The sequence below is a fragment of the Lolium perenne genome, chromosome 7 (assembly GCF_019359855.2).
Source record: "Lolium perenne isolate Kyuss_39 chromosome 7, Kyuss_2.0, whole genome shotgun sequence".
NCBI classification, from domain to species: domain Eukaryota; kingdom Viridiplantae; phylum Streptophyta; class Magnoliopsida; order Poales; family Poaceae; genus Lolium; species Lolium perenne.
This window is the reverse complement of record NC_067250.2, coordinates 296,747,810-296,767,197: the sequence shown is the minus strand read 5'-3', so window position 1 is coordinate 296,767,197 and position 19,388 is coordinate 296,747,810. Positions and strand designations below refer to the sequence as shown.

Below are 19,388 nucleotides of genomic sequence, written 5' to 3'. Positions count from 1 at the left end.
ATAGCATAATAGGTGATTTCACTTGGTGATCTAAGGATATGCTTTTCAAAAGTGACTTTGCTCCTCACGTTCCAGATGGCCCAGCAAAATGCTGCAATGATAACAACATAAAATTTCTCAAAAACAGGGGAAAAGAAATGAAACCAGGCCATGGCTTGGCAAAAGGAGGAAGGAACACATCGCGATCCCATGGCGAAGGCCAACACACCCCAGAATACTCTGCAAGTGCTACAGGTAAAAAAAAAAAGATGATTATTCGTTTCAACTTGCCTGCAAAAAGAGAAGATGGGTGCTCCAGGCCACTTCCTATTTTTCCATATTTCACGAGTAAGGATAGCATCTTGGCAAAGTTTCCACATGAAAATCTTAATTTTAAATGGAATTTTGGCTTTCCATATCCAATTATTATGAGATCCAGCCAGGTTCTTCTTCAGTAACGTGTAAATAGATCTAGTGGAGAAAATAGAATTCTTATTCAAGTACCAAGCGACTTTATCATTTTTCATCAGGAAAGATAGCATAATGAAGAATGTTTAAAACATAGTTCTATTGGCCAAGCAACTCACCTCTTAAATGTCAACGAAAGGGGATAATGAAGTTTGCATCTCTGCAAAATTGTATGGTGCAGTCTTGAACCTGACAGAGATCAAATAAAACAGGGAATTTATCACAGAAAGGTTGCTCACCTATAATTGGATCCTTGCAGGTAATATTACCATTCTTCAAAATTATTTTGCTCCCAGCAAAGTATGTTTTTTTTTTTACTTTTAAGATTGCTTTCTAACATGGGGAATCGTTAAATTTTGGAGTGACCGTAACCACAGTTTTATTTATCAGATATTTTGCTTTGATGATTTTTTTTTGCTACAAACCGTCCACGAAATCATGCTTCCACCATCATTTGCATAGGAGACTTATGTTTTGTTTCCTTACGTCCTTAACCCCTAGTACGCCTTTCTTTTTCGATCGGCAGATTCTGGTACACTTGACCATAAAGTATCCCCTCTTTTGCTTCTTACCGTACCAGAAAAAAACGACGTATGTGTTTATTAAGCTTGTCATGAAGGTTTTATTCAAAAGGAACATCATCATGATATAGGAAGGTAGATTAGATAAGGAGGAATCGACCAACGTTATGCTTCCACCAGAAGAGGATGATCCACCAATCCAGGCATCAAGCTTCTTGATGAACTTGCTATTGACATCCAAGTCAGAGTTCTTCAAACATCTGAAAGAGACAGGTATACCAAGGTATTTCATGGAGAGGTTTCCAACCTGAGAACCAAACATGTTAGCACTAGAAGCCAGCAATGTCATTCTCTCCTCCAATAAGGAAGATTTCACTTTTTTGGTAGTTTATTTTGAACCCGAACATTAGTTCAAAGAGATAAAGCAAGAGCTTCAGGTTGATTGCTTTATCAGAATCATGTGAAATGCCGAGAACCGTATCATGAGCATATTGCATGATGGCCACTCCCTTAACAATAAGATCAGGTGCCAGACCAACTAGAAGCCCATTATTTTGTGCTTCAAGCACCATTTTAGCAAGCATTGGGCAGCAGAATTGAAGAGAAAAGGGGATAGCGGATCACCTTGGCAAACTCCCTTAGAGCTTTGAAAATATGGACCAATCACATTGTTAATTTCACTGAAACAGTGCCATTATGAAGGATCTTTTCAACTTTGTTACACCAGAAGTCTCCAAAACCCATGGCACGTTGACTGTCAAGGAGGAATTCCCAATTTACCTTATGAAAGGCTTTTTTGAAATCAAGTTTCAAAACAACACGAGTGTGTTTTTTCACATGGGTGTGGTGCACTAACTCATGAAGGGACATTATCCCATCAACAATGGTCCTATTTTCCATGAATGCATTTTTCATGAGCATAGAGAGGAACTAGAAAGTAGATTTCCGGGGAATTCGTTTTTAAAGATATTACTTCATTATGTGCTTCCTCATAGGAGTTTATGTTTGTAATTTAGCTTCAGATTAGCTTGGAAAAGGAGACATTTTGGTTGAGAAAATTAGTATAGATCGGATTGGATGAGAAATATACAAGCAGCAGATCACCAACTGACCAACCAGAGGATGCACGCACGGACGGGCGCAGCCATTCGACCATGCAAAACGACACCAACGCGTGCACGAGTGCGCACTACTCTGCTCCGTGGCGCGAAGATAACAGAAACAGAGTGCCCGCCACCTCCGACTATAAATTGCCCAGCAAGCGCCAAGACGCTACACACGCAAGCTCCTTCGCTGCTCCTCGGCCTCCTAGCCTCATCTTCCCAATCACGACACAAAGTTCTCTTGCTACAAGACGAGGCATCGACCTCCAATGGCGACCTCCGCGCTCCCGCTGCTCGATCAGACTCTCCCGTTCGGCGGCGGCGGTGGCTCGGACAGACTCAGCAAGGAGATCTTCTCCATCCTGGAGTCCAACTTCCTGTTCGGCGCGCAGACGCCGGACCTGGGCGCGGGCCGCGTGCGCGTGCTCTCCATCGACGGGGGCGCCGACGGCGGCGCGCTGGCCGCGGCCGCCCTCGTCAGGCTCGAACGGCAGCTACAGCAGCTCTCTGGCAACCCGGCAGCGCGCGTCGCGGACTACTTCGACCTGGCGGCAGGGTCCGGCGCCGGCGGGTTCCTCGCGGCGGCGCTTTTCGCGCGCCGGATGACCGCGGAGCAGGCGCGCGACGTCGTGGCCAAGAACCGGAAGGTGTTCTCCGGGCGCGCTGGCCGCGGCGGGCTCTTCTCCTCGCGGCCGGACGCGGTGTTCAAGAAGGCGTTCGGGGACCTCACCGTGAGGGACGCGGCCAAGCCGCTGCTGATCCCCTGTTACGACATGGCCACGGCGGCGCCGTTCGTCTTCTCCCGCGCCGACGCCGTCGAGGCCGAGGCGTTCGACTTCCCGCTATGGCAGGTCTGCGCGGCGGCCTGCGGCGTTGGCCCGGCCGAGGTGGCGTCCCTTGATGGGCGGACCAGAGTGCGCACCGCCGGCGGGGGCGGCGCGGGCATGTCCAACCCGACGTCCGTGGCCGTCACCCACGTGCTCCACAACAAGCAGGAGTTCCCCTTCGCCGCCGGCGCCAGCGACCTCATCGTTCTCTCGCTCGGCGGGAACGCTGCCTCGGACCACCGCACGTCCTCGTCCTCTAGCATCCTGCGCATCGCCAGCGCGTGCCAGGCCGACATGGTACGTCCTCCACTAATTCTTCAGCATTCATGGCACGGACAGAATCGTACTGTCGTCACGTACGCTGGGCTAAACAGGACTGTGGGTGCCCGTGCTGCTTTTCAGGTGGACCAAGCCGTATCAATGGCGTTCGGAGAGAACAGAGCAACCAACTACATCCGCATCCAGGTAAATATACACTGTAGTAATTTTCTTCCATACTTACTTAACACGGGTTATTACACCACTGAATTATTTGAGCAAAGCTAACTCTTCTTTGTGTTGTCTCCTCAGGGCAACGGCATTGCTGCCGGGGCGACGGCGGAGGCGGCGATGGCGGAGCGGGGGGTGGAGTCGGTGCTGTTCCGGGGCAAGAAGCTGATGCCGGAGACCAACGGCGAGCGGCTGGACGGCGTGGCGGAACAGCTGGTGCGGGAGCACCGCCGGAGGATGGACAGCAAGACGCCCGTGGTGCTCATCAAACCGTCGGCGACACCCCGGACGTCGTCCTCGTCGGCGTCCACGCTCATCACCGTCTCCTCCTCGGAGTCGCCCTGAAGACCGGCGAGTAGACGACGCTGATTAATTAACTAGCTTTGGTATCTGAGTTATTTATTCGTTGCTTGGCTTTTAGTTAGCGCGGCGCCGGCACTAGCTAGAGGGTTTTGGTTGCCTGCCGGCGCCGCCGCCCGCCTGCCGCAGCCGCCGATGACGATGGGCGCGCGCGCGGGGCCGTGGAAGAAAGAGGAGAGTGGTCGAGTGAAGTGTGAAAGATTTCAGGAGTAGCCAGGAAATTAATGGTGAGACGTACGTGTGCGTGTGCAGCTGCAACTACGATGGAATGTACCGTAGCTTGTCATGTGGTTCTAATGGAATACTACGAATCGGTGTGGCTTTGCTGGTAAACACTGATACTTATTATCTCTATTTTAAATAGCCAGATGTCCGCTATAGCTTTTCCCGCGTGATGCGGCTAACTGCTATAGCCTGGCTAAAGGTGTCGAAATCTTTAAATAGTCGGGCTATAACTGTTTCGCGGCTATAGCCTATAACCGGCTATTTAAACCATGATACTTATCGTGTCATTTGACCAAAGAACTCAGGCGCAACTTGCCCCGTCCCCGAAGAAACTCAGTCGCTGCCTCCGAGAAAAATCCTAGCCGCCTCCACTTTAGCCTCCTCCATAGATCAGTTTCCCCTCCTCCAGCGTCGGGAGAAGTATGGAACCCAATCTGTAGAAGAAGTTTTCAATAAAAGTAATGTTTTCAGTGAAAATATGGCAGAGCACCTCGTACCAGCGCACCTGATATTAAAAAATTTGAAAAACGTTATATAAATGTTTCAAAAAGTAGTTTAAATAATTCCCTCATGTAAATCTCATCTTGACACTTGCATGTGCAAATTATCAGAAACAAATACGGCCATATGTAACCCACACAAAAAAGTGAATATAAACTTTGTTATATTGTGAATAGTATACGTCTAATCATTATACTGTGAATATATAGTACGGTTTGTTATTTTCATGTAGGCTACATACTTTCATATTTTAAGTTAAAATTTGACACGCACATACCTACATACATACTTCACACACATGATTTAGGACGTATTTTTCTTAATCAATTTTACTTTTATTTTCGATTTTATTGCTCAAATCAGGTGCTGGCGCACCCAGGAGCCAAAAAAAACGCGTCCGTGTTTTCAGTAGTTATGTTTTTGGTAACCGTTTTCTTGTTGGTTTCTCCTCAATGGAGATGGTATACTCTGCAATAAGTAATATCTGGCCTTTCGTTCGACAATGAGATCTCCTTCCCTGCGCCAATGGTGGTGTTGGAAGATTACAGTTCTCTAGGTATGGGCCTTCAGATCTTGCTTCGACAGATCGATTTTGGATTTCTCATGGTTGCTGCGAGGAGGATTATCCTCGCAGATTTTGTCCCGGTTGATACATCCTCGACAATGGCGATTCTTACTCTCGGCTCTCCAGCGACGTCGACAAGGCTGGTCAATTGTTATTCCCTGACATACTGGTGTTGGTACTTTGCTGATGTTGATTGACTAGTTTAATGGTTGTGCGCATGCAAGCATCCTTGGCATTATGGCTCAATTTAAAATTATGGAAGAACCTTCATTGGTATTTACAGGTCTATGATTTATTATCTATCTTTGGTTGGCTTCAGGAAAGTACAAGATTGTGTCTTGAAAAATAAAGAGTTGGAATACCTCGAAGATTTGCTTGTATCTTTTAGATTTTATTTTGTAATCACCGGAGTTAGCTCGTGTATCTCTACCATGTACTATTTATTAATATAAATATATGTGATACTGATTGTCAGAAAAAAAAACTCATGCGCAACTTGGTCTTCCTTTCTTTTGATATGAGACTCAAAACCCAAAGATTTTTTTATAAAGAACATATATTAATATTGCGAGGATACCAATTACATCTAGCGGTATTATACATGCACACAACCAAAATAAAGAAGAACAAATACAATAAAAGAAAGGTCCCACAACATAGATCTATTCCTTAAAGGTGTACTAACACCATCTAGACAACAATAGAAGTTCAACTTCTTCAAAAACGACACATCTAAGAAGAAAACAGTGCACACGCGCCGCCCTTGATCGATTATAGATGTTTGACTTTCACCATGGTGAAAATAATAACTTTAGCAAGTTCATTGTGAGGCACAACCAATTAAGGCCAGACAATGGATCATAGATGTAGGACTTTGAACTTGTCTGCTGTCGCCCGTACTTTCAAAGCCGCTTGCTCCAAAACAAAAATCACTAAGCCAATTCAATATCTCCACAAAGAATTGAACCATCATTGATAGTCCCCATATCTCGACTTCCATGACATTCTCCGCCAGCTGACCTTATCATGTATGAGAAAGCAGGCCTTATGATGGTAACTACTAGAGCTTCGCATCGCTCCATCTGAAATCACCCGGTTAGAAAAAAACATGGATAAGCATAATCGAATATCATCCGATCCAGCAAACTTCAGGTATGAAGCTCCCAGTAGAGTACACCGGCGGAGCATTCCGAAACACGACACTACCACCAAATCGATGGGGACAGAAACTGGCAGATCTTCATCTTGTCAGAGAAGAATCATAGGACCACCTCCATTATTTGCGAGACTAGCAGCCCCCACGTCGCCAGTCAATCTTGCCGGACCAATATTGGAGAATAAGGTAGCATGGAGCACTGGCGTCGGTGTTGCCGAAGCCATGGCCCCCCTGTGGTGATTGGGCCCAAGTGAGTCCAGCGGATCGCAGTGTCGAACCGCCGCCGGAGACGACCACCGCCATGCTCTACCCACTCCTCAACACCGACCGTCGGAGTGCATCAGCTCGTGGCCACTGTGGCCGTGCCGCTCGGCGTCCCCAGGTTGCGATCCACTGCCTCACGTGACGCGTCACCGCAAACTTGTGAACAAACATATCACATATCCTCATAAGGGATGCGGCCTTTTGTAGCCCTAGCTACACATATCAAGTATATTTTTTAGCCACTTTAGCCGTAGTCTTCCGAAAGCTATTATTCAGAGTTAGTACAAATTATACTATATTTAATTGAAAAATTAGAGAAGGCTTCAAGGAAGTCTGAACTAAGTTTGCCAAAGATTTTGCATGGCACATGCTCATTTGAGTAGAATTCCAAGCAAATCATACGTAATACAAAATATTATGAAACATTTTTCTGAAACTTTCATGTCTTTTGTATTTTTTTATAGAAAAAACATCACATGGGATGACCCCATGCGTATCTTTTCAAAAAAAAAATTGTTTGGTTGGATTTAAATTTGTGGGCTTTGTCATTTGTACTAGGTGAATGCAAATTTTATCCTTGGTCAAGTTTTAAGGTAACATATTTGAAGGTTATTTTCTCCCAAAATTCAAGACCTAAACTTAAAATACACACAGTTCTGAGTTTAATCGGTTCAAGCTCAAAAATAAATTCATATATAGCTGCAAATCGAGATAAATCCCCAGCTTCAGGAATTGGTCATTCTATAAGGACTACTACTCGAGAAAATTGAAATGGTAGCATTGTGCACCTTTTTTTGGTAGCTCCTTCCCCAAAAAACACACACATTTTAGCATATATGTGCACACTAATAAAATGCGATAAAATTCAGCAGAATAGTTCAAAACTATAGTTTGCATAGTTGTTTGCCATGACAAGATGCACATCTCTTCCAAAATGGGGTCACGATAACTAAGTTTGATATGAATTTCGCATGACGCATGCTCATATGGGTAGAAGCTAAATGAACTTGTACATGATACAAAATATTTTTAAGGAATCTTTTATGAAACCTTCTATGCCTAGTTTGGTATTTCTATTAGAAACTCGATCACACGGCATGACTCTACGCAAGTTTTTTCACTGTGTTTTTTTATTTCTTTAGGTTAGATTCAAATTTGATTTAGATTTACGGGATCTGCCATTTTAATAGGTGGGTGCAAATGTCATGTCTGCTCATTGTTTCTGGATATCACACTTGTAGCGTACCTACAATTATTTTCTCATAAAATTTAGTGCAAAAAGTTAATGTATTAATAGTTTAAATTTGAGTGTAATCGGCATAAGCCTCCGAAGACATTTGACTAACCAGGATATCAGTTGTTGAGGTGAACAAAGTTTTCTTATCTAACTGCATCCATATGCCACCGTCAGGGACGAATCCATCCATCCATATCACTCTCATGGACCCTAACGACTGTCAAACATCAGATAGCAATGTACGCCGATAGGAAAAAGAAACAAAGGGAAAAACAATCCACTGTACACTGCTGCATGGACGACGACACTGACGTCGTCCGTTGAGCCATCGCCCGTACACACTTGTTCCGCCGAAAGCAACGCCACGGCGACCCCTAAATAATCTTAGCGTGATCCTATCGCGTCAGTTCGCAACTGTCCAGCCGGGCTTGTCTGCCGCGTCCCTTCTTCCCTCCAAGCATCCTGCCCTGGAACACCCACACAGGGTAATGATGCAACGGCTTAGTGTAAGCACCTCATCTGTCTCCTCCGTGATCCTCGGTGAATAGCATAAATAAATCTCCCTGGTTTCCTCCGTGTTCTTGGCTACAATGTACTACACTATTATTTCTTCTCCTGTCCCAACGTGATGCATGTGCTAAGCAGGAGTACTCCTACTCGCATGGTGTACTAAGTGCTTACTTTCGCCACCGTTGATTAATTCCATAATACGCGCAGAGAGAGATACGCGCATGTGACACTGGTGGAAACACAGGCTTCGGGTGAGCCCCATAAGTCGCGATGCTGCAGGAACCGCGACTAATGGTACCTTTAGTCGCGGTTCGGGAGGCGAACCGCGACCAAAGGCCTGGGCCCAGGGCGCTCGGTGGCCAGCCGGTGCACGTGGGGGGCTTTAGTCGCGGTTGGCCAGGCCAACCGCGACTAAAGGTGCCCGAAGGCCTTTAGTCGCGGTTGGCCAGGCCAACCGGGACTAAAGCCCCTCCCCTATATATACCACCCAGCAGCCAACACTTAGTCATTTGGTGCCATTCTCTTCACAAACTTCACAAGTGGGTGTTAGGTTTGCTTTTGGTTCCTCTTATGCACATAAGGTGTTTGATGAAATGCCCCAAGAGCATGAAACAAACATGATATGAAGTGTTGGAGCCACACTTGAGCTTTCTCATTTATTTTTTCCTCCTCGATCGCGGTTAGCAACTTGAACCTTTGATGTGTCGTTGATAAAATGTGCATGTGTGTGTAGTTCATTGTTTAATTTATATTGTTTGTAGCTAGTTAGTTTAACAAATGCATGATGGTTAATTATATATTTTATATTATAATAATGCAGATGAATCGACAATGGATGTACGGTAACCGACTCTCCGGCGAGTTCAGTGCGGGTTTGAAAGATTTCCTCGTAGTGGCTAATGCGAACAAGCAGGGGGGTTTTGTTATCTGTCCATGTGTTAACTGTAAGAATCAGAAGGGTTACTCTTCCTCAAGAGATGTTCACATGCACCTGCTTCGGCACGGTTTCATGCCAAGCTATAATTGTTGGACCAAGCATGGAGAAAGAGGGGTTATAATGGAAGAAGATGAAGAAGGGGATGATTTCATCGATGAAAGCTATCTTGCTCATTTCGGTGATACTTTCATGGAGGATCTTTGAAGGTGAAGGGGAAGGTGAAGGGGAAGGTGAAGAAGAGGCACGTGATGATGATCCCGTTGATGATCTTGGTCGGACCATTGCTGATGCACGGAGACGCTGCGAAACTGAAAAAGAGAGGGAGAATTTGGATCGCATGTTAGAGGATCACAGGAAGGCGCTGTACCCCGGATGCGATGATGGTCTGAAAAAGCTGGGCTGCACACTGGATTTCTTGAGATGGAAGGCACGTGCAGGTGTAGCTGACTCGGCATTTGAAAACTTGCTGAAAATGTTGAAGAATATGTTTCCAAAGAATAACGAGTTGCCCGCCAAAGCACGTACGAAGCAAAGAAGGTTGTCCGCCCTCTAGGTTTAGAGGTTACGAAGATACATGCATGCATCAACGATCGCATCCTCTACCGCGGTGAATACTAGAATTTGAATGAATGCCCGGTATGCACCGCATTGCGTTATAAGATCGAGGCGATGACCCTGGTGACGACGATGTTGAGGGCCAGAAACCCAGGAAGAGGGTTCCCGCCAAGGTGATGTGGTATGCTCCTATAATACCACGGTTGAAACGTCTGTTCAGGAACAAAGAGCATGCCAAGTTGTTGCGATGGCACAAAGAGGACCGTAAGTCGGACGGGGAGTTGAGACACCCCGCAGATGGAACGCAATGGAGAAAGATCGACAGAGAGTTCAAAGATTTTGCAATGACGCAAGGAACATAAGATTTGGTCTAAGTACGGATGGCATGAATCCTTTTGGCGAGCGTAGCTCCAGCCATAGTACCTGGCCCGTGACTCTATGCATCTACAACCTTCCTCCTTGGTTGTGCATGAAGCGGAAGTTCATTATGATGCCAGTGCTCATCCAAGGTCCGAAGCAACCCGGCAACGACATCGATGTGTACCTAAGGCCATTAGTTGATGAACTTTTACAGCTGTGGGGCAGACCTGGTGTCCGTGTGTGGGATGAGCACAAAGAAGAGGAATTTGACCTACGAGCGTTGCTTTTCGTAACCATCAACGATTGGCCTGCTCTTAGTAACCTTTCGGGACTGTCAAATAAGGGATACAATGCATGCATGCACTGCTTACATGAGACTGAAAGTGTACATTTGCCAAATTGTAAGAAGAACGTGTACCTTGGGCATCGTCGATTTCTTCCGAAAGGTCATTCAGTAAGAAAGAAAGGCAAGCATTACAACGGCAAGGCAGATCACCGGCCGAAGCCTGCGGAACACTGCCCGGTGCCGAGGTATTTGATATGGTCAAGGATTTGAAAGTCATCTTTGGAAAGGGTCTGGCGGACAATCAGTTCCGAAGGGAGCCGACGGGCACGTAGCCATGTGGAAGAAGAAATCTATATTCGGGAGCTAGAATATTGGAAAGTCCTAGAAGTCCGCTCTGCAATCGACGTGATGCACGTTACGAAGAATATTTGCGTGAACATCCTAAGCTTCTTGGCCGTGTATGGGAAGTCAAATGATACAAAGGAAGCACGGCAGGACCAGCAAAGTTTGAAAGACCCTGATGACCGGCATCCGGAACGGTTTCAAGGTCGTGCCAGCTACGCTCTGACCAAAGAAGAGAAGGTCATCTTTTTTGAATGCCTGAGCAGTATGAAGGTCCCGTCAGGATTCTCGTCCAATATAAAGGGAATAATCAACATGGCGGAGAAAAAGTTCCAAAACCTGAAGTCTCACGACTGCCACGTGATTATGATGCAATTGCTTCCGATTGCTTTGAGGGGCTCTGCCGGAAAATGTTCGAGTAGCCATTGTGAAGCTATGTGCATTCCTCAATGCAATCTCTCGAGAAGGTAATCAATCCAGAAGTTCTACCACGGTTACAGAATGATGTGATCCAATGTCTTGTCGCTTTCGAGTTGGTGTTCCCGCCATCCTTCTTCAATATTATGACGCACCTCCTGGTTCACCTAGTCGATGAGATTTCCATTCTCGGTCTGTATTTCTACACAATATGTTCCCCTTCGAGAGGTTCATGGGAGTATTAAAGAAATATGTTCGTAACCGTGCTAGGCCAGAAGGAAGCATCGCCAAGGGCTATGGAAATGAGGAGGTAATTGAGTTTTGTGTTGACTTTGTTCCCGACCTTAAGCCGATTGGTCTTCCTCAATCGCGGCACGAGGGGAGACTAAGTGGAAAAGGCACGATCGGAAGGAAATCAATGATATGTATGGACGGCCATTCTCTCGATCGAAGCACACCACACAGCTTCGACCAATTCCAGCTTGGTGGCTCCGTACTTTGAGAAACACAAGAATATTTTACGCTCGGACAACCCTGGGAAGCCTGAATCCTGGATTAGGAAGGCCCACATGGAGACTTTCGGCAGTTGGTTGAGAAAACATTTAATGAGTGACAATAAGGTTGTAGATCAGCTGTACATGTTGGCCAAGACACCATCTTCGACTATAACGACTTTCCAAGGGTACGAGATAAATGGGAATACATTTTACACGATCGCCCAAGATAAAAAGAGCACCAACCAAAACAGTGGTGTCCGCTTTGATGCAGCAACCGAGAATGGGCAAAAGGTCACATATTATGGTTACATAGAGGAGATATGGGAACTTGACTATGGACCCTCCTTTAGGGTCCCTTTGTTCCGGTGCAAATGGTTCAAGCTAACAGGAGGTGGGGTAAAGGTGGACCAGCAATACGGAATGACAATGGTGGATTTCAACAATCTTGGTTACCTTGACGAACCATTCGTCCTAGCGAAAGATGTCGCTCAGGTTTTCTATGTGAAGGACATGAGTAGCAAACCGAGGAAACGGAAAGATAAGAAAACGATCAGTACATCATGCGATGATTCAAAGCGCCACATTGTTCTTTCGGGGAAAAGAAACATCGTGGGAGTGGAGGACAAGACAGACATGTCGAAGATTATAATATGTTTGCTGAAATTCCGCCCTTCAAAGTGAACACCGACCCAAGCATTAAGTTAAATGATGAGGATGCTCCATGGATACGGCACAATCGTAAGCAAGCAGGGGACACAAGGGAAGAAATGATGTGTAATAATTTATTGTACCAAACTTTGTTGAATGAATCATGTGAATTATATTACCCGTGATGTGTTTGGTGTCCATTTTCGAATGATTCAATTGACTCGAGATAGCACTGATGATACATGAAATTTGGAGTGACTAAGTCATACTCCTGCATACATGAAATTTGGAGTGACTAAGTCATACTCCTGCATACATGAAATTTGGAGTGACTAAGTCATACTCCTGCATATAGGAAATTTGGAGTGACTAAGTCATACTCCTGCATACATGAAATTTGGAGTGATTTAGTCATACTCCTGCCTAGGCGTATAATATGCATACTCGTAGTCTTCATAGCCGCCGCCGTTGTACTGGTAGTCGTCGCCTTCTAAGTTGCCGGCGTCGTCGTCGCTGCTGTCGTCGGGCGGCGCTCGTGGCTCGAACTGAGGGTAGCGCAGGCGGGGGATATCGCCGGCCGTGATGTAGTCCATGACGCTCTGCAGAGTCCGGCCGTACCACCATAGCCGACGGCCGGCCTCGTGGAAGTTTCCAGGAGGCAGACCGTCCTCCTCATACCTGGCGAGCGCCCTCTCACGCCGATTGATGAAGAAGGCGTCCCAAGTATGCTGGTTATCGGGATGCCAGCGGGGATTCATCCGCTGCTCCGGCGTGAGGTCGAGGTAGTAGTGGTTCGTGATGGCCGCCCGGCGCGCAGTACCCTGAGGGACGGGAGGGACCGGCACGCCGCCGGCGCTTAGGCTCCAGCCGGCAGGGACGCGGTAGCCCGGAGGGCAAGGGTAGTTCGAGGCGCAAAGCTCCTCCACCTGCTGGTAGGTTAGAGTGGGTGCGGTGGAAGCCATGAGAGAGTGATGAGAGATTGTAGAGATGATAATGCTGGCCAAGCCGGGCTACCTATATGTAGTGACAAATGGCGGGAAAAATGGGAGCGGGAAGACAGGAGGCGGGAAGAAAGAGGCGGGGAGAAAGTGGCGGGAAGAAATTGGCGGGAAAAAATTGGCGGGAAGAAAGAGGCCGGAAGAAATTGGCGGGAAACAATTGGCGGGAAGAAAGAGGCGGGAAGACAGGGAAGAAATGGCGGGAAGACGAGGAGGGAAGAGGGGGTCGGCGGAAAGAGGCGGGAAGAGGGGGCCAACGAACTTTTGAATTGAATTAGTTTTATTTTTATGAATTTTTGATAATTTGTATTTTTAAAATTTTGAATTGAATTAGTTTTATTTTTATGAATTTATTGATATATTATATGTATTTTTCAGATTTTGAAATGAATTAGTTTTATTTTTCTTAATTTTTTGATATATTATTTGTATTTTTAACATATTGAAATGAATTAGTTTTATTTTTCTGATTTTTTTGATATATTATTTGTATTTTTAAGATTTAGAAATGAATTAGTTTTATTTTCCTGAATTTTTTCATACATTATTTGTATTTTTAACATTTAGAAATGAATTAGTTTTAATTTTCTGAATTTTTTGATATAATATTTGTATTTTTAAGTTTTTGAATTGAATTAGTTTTATTTTTCTGAATTTATTGATATATTATATGTATTTTTCAGATTTTGAAATGAATTAGTTTTATTTTTCTTTACTTTTTGATATATTATTTGTAATTTGAAAAAGAAAAGTAATTCGAAAAAGAAAAGTAATTTGAAAAAGAAAACTAATTTGAAAAAATACCTTTAGTCGCGGTTGGCCGCCCCAACCGCGACTAAAGGCCATTTTCCGCGGAATCGCAAAAGGGGCGAAAAAAAGCCTTTAGTCGCGGTTGGGATCACCAACCGCGACTAGGGTAGTTTTAGTCGCGGTTGGTGCCCCCAACCGCGACTAAAGGCCCTCGCCTATAAAAACGAGCGGGCGGCGCCTCTTCTCCTCTTCCTCGCCCACTCCGTCTCTGCGCCGATCGAACTGCCGCCATCGCGTCGCCTTCGTCGCCTTCGCCGCCGTCGCCTTCGCCTTCGTCGCCGTCGCCCTTCACCCGCCCCGTACGTCACCGCTCCGCGCGCCGCCCTCTCTCGCCCGCCGCGCACGTGTCTTTGCGCCGCGCGCCCTCGCCGCCGCCGCCGCGCGCCGCCTCGCCCGCCGCCGCCCTCGATCACCCGTCGCCCGCGCGCCGCCCTCGATCACCCGTCGCCCGCGCCCGCCGCCGCCCTCGCCGTCGCCGGCGCGCGCGCCGCTCTCACACCGGCCCGCCGCCGGCCTCCGGCCACGCGCGCGGCCGCGCTAGAGTTACAGAGGAGAGAGATCGATGGAGAGGGAGAGACGAAGCAGGGGCCGTGGCCGGCGCCCCCATTTTTTTGTTTTTTTTTTGTTTTTATTAATTAACTCACAAATTTGTTAATTAAAATTGTAAACTAAAATTGTAAAATTTGTTTAATTAAAATTGTAAAATTGTAAAATTTGTTTAATTAACACAAGGACTCTCTTGTGCTAACTTTAGCTTTCTCATACCGATTTAACTTGAGATGTTAACCGCATGTTCAATTCTTCGGGTGCTAGTGAGACCTTAATTTTTGCGATGGTATAAATACAAATGTTCAAATACATGATCTTATCATTTTAGTGTTTTGCACGCATGTACAAGCAAAAACATAATTAAAGATACTTGTGTTGTTCACGAATCATGAAAACATCTAAAATATTCATTTTGTTGTGTTAATGAAAATCAACTTGCATGTGCTTGATTATTGGAACATCAAATTGTGTATATACTGTAGGCCTAAATATTATTCTTTGTCGACCACTTATGTTGCCGTCATCATTATCCTCCAACATCCCCGCAAAATAAACTTAACCAGATTAAGTTTACCAATTCAATTTAAAACTTGGAGACAATGATTAATTTAAGTGGACCATGTCCTTGTTTTATCCATCACATCGGGAAAGAGTCCAAGTTTGTAATAAACTATGCAAAAACAATCATGTAAAAATATATAAAACAAATGAGGTTATGTGTCCTCGGCACCGCCACCGCCCTCTCGGTCACCGCCACACCGGTCTCTCGGTCACGCGGTCACTGCGTCCCCCTTTCGCCACCGCCACCGGTCTCTCGGTCACGCGGTCACTGCGTCCCCCCTTTCGCCACCACCACCGTTCTCTCGGTCACGCGATCACTGCGTCCCCCCTCTCGCCTCCCTCGTCGCCCTCTCTCTTTATATGTAGAAGAGATATGATAATGCTGGCATATACACAATTAATTTGTTTTGACTACATGTTTTCAGGACTGACATATGGCGGACGATAGAGCTGACCCGATTCTGGACAACTATGATCCGGACGCTGAAGACCATATGTTCGGCATCATAAAAGGCGATATTCTATATGTGCCGACCGGAGAAGAAGAAGATGATATCTCTTCTTATCTGAACCTTGAGGGTGAAGATGAAGGGCGCCGTCAGCAAGCAGATGATGCCGAAGAAACGTCGATAAACGACGATCTTCAATTGGAAGTAGCAACCACCTCCGGCGCCGAGGTATATATATATACATATTGAGCGTCTGGTGATACAAACTAACTGATTTGAATAAATGTGTGTGTACTAACGCGCGCGACTCTCTTTCTTATTTTAGCCCTCGGCCGGATCGTCGAAAAAATCGAGTACGTCGTCAAAGCGTGGCGCAACCAAGACGATGAAACCAAACGAAACATGCACCATCGATGTTGTCGATGAACAAACCGGCAGGCCGCTGGAGCCCAGCAAGAACGCCACCAAGTTTGTCAGCCAATGCGGAGCCGTTGTTAGAGACAACGTCTCGATCACCGTCCAGGAGTGGAATGAGCCAAAGAAGGCACGTCTTGGTTTCACTTTTGTCGATAAGAGAACAAAAAAAGATTGCTTCAAGAAGCTTATGGAACATTTCGTTCTACCTCCGGAATACCGCAGATACGATGAGGCGGGTAACAAGATTCAGGAAAACAAGGAGAGGTGCAAGCTAGTCAAACAGTTCGCTCTTTCTAGGATGGCCAACGCATTCCGGAAATACAAGCAAAATCTAGCCCATGACTTTGTCAAGCCGGGCAAGACTCCGGATTTCACAGGACAATATGAGAAACTGCAACATGATTGGCCAGAATTTGTGAAGCAAAAGAAATCGGAGCAGTTCCTTGAAATATCGAAAAAAAAATAAGGAGAATGCGGCCAAGAAGGAGTACAATCATATCATGGGGCCAGGAGGGTATCGCTTTTGGCAGCCTAAGTGGGAGAAGATGGAGAACGAGCTGAGGGCGTGAGGAATCCGTCCAGGTACGGAGGGATGGGACCCAAGGGCCAAAAGCTGGTGGTACGGGCATGGGGGATCGCTGAACCCGGAGACAGGGGAGTGTGTTTATCAGGGCAAAATAATTACACCCACCCAAAAGCTTATTGAGGCAATGAGGGAAGCTCAAGAGGGGAGGATCAAGTTCAACAGAGAGAACGACGCCCTGACAAAAGCCCTCGGGAATCCTGAACACGGAGGACGTGTACGAGGCATGGGGCCCATTCCGTGGAAAGTAGGGTTCCCCCAGAACGATGACCCGTACGGTTACAGAAGCCGTAAGAGAAAGATGGATCGGGATGCAGATGTTGTGGCGAAGTTAGTAACGGAAATGGATGTGATGAAGAAAACCGTGAGTGTACTAGTCGCCGAAAGAGATGCAGCTCGGGCGCAGCATGAAGATCATCCAATGGATCTCGGAAGCCAGCAGCGGAGAAGAAGCAGCGTGGCTTCCACGGAGGCCTCACCGGCTGGTGCACCGACGATAGAAGTTACTGCACCGGAGCCTCTGGTGGTCAAAATTACTGCACCGGAGCCTCCTCGCTACCCCGTGGACGATATAAAGGAGATGAAAGCATGTCTTCTGTATTATCCTATCGGGAACATGTCCATGATGGTAGCCATCGGCAGTGCTTTGCCACCTGGAGCACTCCACCACAACAACCCCATTCAAGATGGCTATGCTCGTGTGACGGTGGAGGAGATAGTCCAAGGGTTTGAGGACCTGGACATTGACATTGCTACACCTGAAGGGGTGAAAAGACTTGGAGATGTCAAGCGCCAGTTCATTCTATGGCAGAAGAAATTTATCAAGTTTCCAGGCGAGGCGCCAACAAGTCCACCCCCCTACGGTGGTGGTGGTGGTGGCGGTGGCGGTGGCGGTGGCGGTGACGGTGGCGGTGGCGGCGGTGGTGGTGGTGCTTCACCTACACCTCCTTCACGTCAGCCGACGCCGCCCCCCAATTCACCTCCGGCGGGTAAGCAGACGCCGCCCCCCAGTCCTCGTCCGGCGGGTGATCAGCAGACACCGCCCCCCAATCCACCTCCGGCGAAGAAGCAGAAGCAGTCCTGGGTTATTAACCCGGACCCTTATGTACCTAGAACCACAAAGATACCAGAGCCATCACTGAAGCCTCTCATCCCGAGGCCTTGGAAACTTAGTGTCGAGGAAAATGCAGCGGCCGTGGCTGCTCAGCATGAGAAATGGAAGGAGGAGTGCAAGAAGAAAAGAGAGGGCGAGCCCAAGCCAGTATATTCTGACAAGCAAAAGCAGTGGGCTAAGTCATTTTTGAACACACCGTCCCAAGCCGCGAAGAATCTGCCTGACGACTATTTACGTGAACTTCGTAGGCAAGCACTCGCGTTCAAGAGGAACCAAGAGTTGGCGGAGAAGAAAGCCTTGGAGGACGAGGCCGAGACAAAATTAGAAAGGGGGAAAGAAGTTGCCCAGCTCGGGGAACAAAGTAAACAATCGATCGCCCCGCTCATAGTGCAAGCCGCCGATCCGGATGCCCCGATATCATAGCAGCTGCGGCAAAGACATGGATTGACCGTAACGAGTGCCGAGAGAACAAGCGGCCGACTTAGGTATCACTCTTCGTGCCTTTGCTAGGCCTTGATGAGGCGCCAATGAAGGACGTAGTATTTACATATGTGAAGAATGGCCCTCTCATCGAGCCTGCGCAGGAAGAGGATCTACCTCGACAAATGAAAGGTCTGCTAAATTGGTACAAGGGTTACATAAAACATAAAAACGCCAAAGACTATATCTATGCGGAAGTTAGATATGAGCATCACTTCAAACATTACTGGGTACAAATTCATCTGAGTGAATTGTTCCAGCTGTTCAATCTGCGCGACCTCGAGAAATCTATCATCAGTTGCTACGTTCTATAAGTGATTTATTAATTTCTACCCCATCTCGTTCATTGCCTGCACTATATATATATATATATATTGTCCTAACTATCTTGTTGTGTACGCTATTATGCAGAATGAAGAAGCGGGAAATGCGAATAAGGAACATCCATGATGTTGGGTTCATTGACCCACACATCGTTAATTCACATGTGTTAGAACACCACCCCGCCGACGTGGAGGATGACCTGTGGCGGTTTATTAGAAAACAGCAACAGAAAAGTGATATTCTATTTCCTTACCATTTTGGGTGAGTGTTTCTGTCTTGAGCACATTCTCTTTTGTTTACTCCATGCATGGTATGTGGCTAATCGATGAGTTATGCATGACTGTGCATGTATCGTGTCCGCAGGTTCCACTGGATTCTTATGGTAATTAAAGTTCAGACCTCCTCAGTTCTCGTCCACGACTCTCTGAATATGGATCCGGCGCTTTGGGGCGACATGAGAAAAATGATGCAAAAGTAATTATTTTCATTCATTTGCGCTCTATATCGATCGGCCTATTTCGTTCATCATTTCCTAATATCAAGTAACTAATTAATAACTCTCTTGTTTATTTAATTTTCTTTGCCTCGTAGGGTTTGGAGACGGTTCGTAGATACCAAGGTCGGTGAATTCAAAAAAGAGCTACATTTTAAAATGGCAGTGCGGACGACTGGGGATATTCAGCCACCGGGGACCAATCTATGTGGATACTATGTTTGTGAGAGGATCCGGAGATACTGCAATGAGCGGGACCAGAAGTGTGAGAACAACATCATGAGGAATAACCTCCGGAAGACGCTTAGTCCAGAAGCTCGCTTCCGACCACTTCAAGAGGAACTAGCTGGATGGTTGGCGAGG

At 46.5% G+C, this 19,388-nt stretch overlaps 1 protein-coding gene across 1 annotated transcript; it reads left to right on the top strand.

The window, feature by feature from the left end:
- The first annotated feature begins 2,259 nt into the window (after positions 1-2,259).
- LOC127312121 (patatin-like protein 3) lies at positions 2,260-4,080 on the top strand. Its single transcript, XM_051342577.2, has 3 exons — positions 2,260-3,195; positions 3,301-3,363; positions 3,469-4,080. Exons 1-3 carry the CDS (start codon positions 2,341-2,343, stop codon positions 3,730-3,732), a joined length of 1,182 nt encoding a protein of 393 aa, XP_051198537.1. The 5' UTR covers positions 2,260-2,340; the 3' UTR covers positions 3,733-4,080.
- Positions 4,081-19,388: the final 15,308 nt, after the last annotated feature.